The 2,999-nt window shown below is 38.9% G+C and overlaps 1 protein-coding gene across 2 annotated transcripts in view; it reads right to left on the bottom strand.

Annotated features, from left to right (window-relative positions):
* Positions 1–1,208: 1,208 nt before the first annotated feature.
* Positions 1,209–2,999, bottom strand: part of WNK3 (WNK lysine deficient protein kinase 3) — a 266,224-nt gene continuing 264,433 nt past the window's right edge. For both annotated transcript variants that reach the window (XM_006875256.1, XM_006875255.1), the window contains one exon: positions 1,209–1,538. In XM_006875256.1, the coding sequence (XP_006875318.1) occupies positions 1,209–1,538 (330 nt within the window). The remainder of the gene's footprint in view (positions 1,539–2,999) is intronic.

A 2,999-nucleotide genomic window follows, 5' to 3' on the forward strand; every position in this document is an offset into this window, starting at 1 on the left:
GACAGTGATCTCTCAGATTCTAAAGAGGCTGCCAAAAATCACTAAGCTCTAAAATTACCTAAGATGCTATAGATACTAACAAATTATAACAATTAAAAAATGGCACTCCAAAAAAAAATCTAAGAGCAACTTAAATAGTATCCTTAAAGGGTCTACTATCTCATTGCAGGACAGCATATACCCCCCACCTTTTAGAACCCTGTAAAGCCAGTGTTTCATGTATAAGAATGAAAACCTGCAAAACCTACAGTCACAAGTAAATTTCACTTTTGAAGAATGGATCAATAGAGCTGTAACTTTAATCCTCTTTGCTAGGCATACAAGGATTCTCTGCCCCCCACCCCCCAATGAGATTCATAACAGCTACAGTATATCCCTTGAAAAAGAATGCAAGCCAAACCAATGCCTCTCAGATGCTAAAAAACAATGTAATGTGCATTTGAGAAACAAGGAGATAGCTGCTTTACTCAGAGATGCTTTGAATTACTACCAAAATCTTACAGCAGCTACAGTATCTGCAAAATCAAGGAACTGTTACAGTTCTGTTTTTTCCTTTTCCTCTGCCTCACCCCAAACAAGCACTCACTCCTACTGCTGTGACGACAGGAAGAAAATCACATTAAAAAGGGCTCATGTTCTGTATGTGTTGACAAAGTTATTCTAATTTTATACAAAAAAGTTCCCTGCAGTAAATTATCCTGCTTGTTGTGAAAGGTTAACCTAAGATAAACATGTGAAGAATCTCATAAGACTCTGGCTGCTGGATGGTAACATTTCATCCATGTCTGGGGAAAACCAATTTAAATAGTTTTTATACACTTTAAAGAAAAGTATCATCCAGCTGCACATAGCAACAGTAAAAAATAGGGACTTCTCAACAATGAATGAAAATTGTTCTGGAAATGGTAATGCTCAAGCCAAGCTTATTAAAGCATTCTGAACAATATATATTTTTTAAAATCAAGTATCAAAGAGGATAGGATTTGAAGTGAAAAATCATTCCTGTGTGCAGTGTTCTATGTATAAACTGCACATTTCTATAGAATGATGAGCTCTATCAAATACAATATTGGAACAGAAAAAAAATACAACCAATAGTAAACTCAAATGATGAAAAACATGGCAGAACCCAAGAAGAAATGTTAATATCTTAGCTGTCCTGAAAATAATTCTGAGAAAAAAAAATTTCTCCCTTTATTTACTCTGATTCATTTGGGACCTGGAGGAATTGTGGCTGGATTCTGCCCTGGTGAAGCTGTAAATGCCTGCAAATTCATTCCAGGCTGAAATGGTCCCACAGATTGTGTAGGAATTACTATGGACGGTTGTGTTGTTCCTGAAATTCCTACCCACTGTATTGGATACCCTGTCCCCGCAACAGCATTATACTGACAAACATGGGGTATCCCATATGATGATAATGGCCCAGGAAATGAAGGGAGTGAGAGTCCTTGTGGTAAGGAAGTTGGGGCAGCTCCACGAATTTGTGACAGAGAAGAAATCCACGTTGATGTGTAGCCCACAGTAGAGGAAGTATTCTAACAAAAACAAAAAAATAAAAACAAAAGATCAGTTCATTTGGTATAAGCTTTTTACCCATTTATTCTCCTTCCTATTCTATGTGCTAAACATAGTTGCATGCAGGCTCTCATTTCATCTTTATAACTTCCTTGCAAGGTAAAAATTTTCAGATGAAGAAATAGAAGCTCTAAATTAGTAACTTACCCACAACCGTAAAACAAGTTAGTAGTGAGGCAGTGACATGAACACAATTCTAGCTAACTTCAAGGCCCTACATCTACATTTCAGGCTCTCTTTTCCTCATCCTAACACTACTAATCTAAATGTTATCTCCCTACCACCTTCTACTTAAAATCTGGTATTTCTATTATATTTTTGGAAATTTAAACTCAGGACAAAGCAACAATATGTTTTTGGTAGTATTGAGAAAATATATCCTTGCCTGGCTTTTTTATTATCACCTTGCATTGTTTATGCATATGTATTGAGAATACTGAAGTCTTATGTACATGCAAAAAGTCTAAGAGAAGTAAATCATCTCAGTTAGAGGGAAGGTTGGTGTCAGGCCCCAATTTTTAGCTACTCTAGTTTACCTGAATGATCAAAGTGAAACACTGTCAATTAAACTTTCAAATTAAAGTTATAGTAAAGGGTTCTACTCAAGAATGAATGAAAGGGAGAACAAACAAGATGGCGGGTCGGGTGGACGTGCAGTAAAGGAGCTCCGCCAGCAACAACACAAAATACCAGACCAAGCAGGTTCAGGGGCTGTTCCCAGCACTCTGAACCACATATAAAGGCATATTTAGAAGGTTGGAAGGCTTACAGCTAGTTGACTTTGTGGCAGAAGCAAGAAATCTATTGCTTTCTAGTCCGGGATGCTCAACTGCTCCAGGACCCGCCATCTTGGGTGAGAACACGTGGGGGAAGGAGCGGAGCGGCCACAGAAGCCTGGCAGAACTGCTGAGATAAAGGTGTGGACATTCTTTACTTTTGGTAGCTGTTCATTGGTCCCTTGCTGTCTGCGTACCTCCATTCGGGTGACTATAGGGGTGCCGGAGCTAGTGGGCACCCCAGCCCCACCCTCAGAGGGTTCTACTATGCATGTGCACAGATCTCCTCAAAATTTAAAGAGACAGTTTCCAATTAAAACCAAATGGCCACAGCGTGCCCTCAACTGTTTCCAACTAGAAAAAAGGCCTGAATGGGGATTGTGGAGTAGGACAAGCAGACAAAAGGGAAATAGGCCAAAAATTAAATCCTAACTTATGTCAAAAACGACCAACAGTGGTATCTTGAAACTTCTCAGGAAGAAGAGTGAAATGGGAAGCCCATTTCCTGATCACATCTACCTGGAGGCACTCAGAAAGCATACAAATTACCAAAATACATATCCATCTAAGTATTAAGTCCACAGATAACCCCTGAAGATGTCCAAAAAACAGAAGCAGATGACCATATCTGCACATGTCCAGAAA

The sequence above is a fragment of the Chrysochloris asiatica genome, unplaced genomic scaffold (assembly GCF_000296735.1).
Source record: "Chrysochloris asiatica unplaced genomic scaffold, ChrAsi1.0 scaffold00315, whole genome shotgun sequence".
In the NCBI taxonomy this organism is placed as follows: domain Eukaryota; kingdom Metazoa; phylum Chordata; class Mammalia; order Afrosoricida; family Chrysochloridae; genus Chrysochloris; species Chrysochloris asiatica.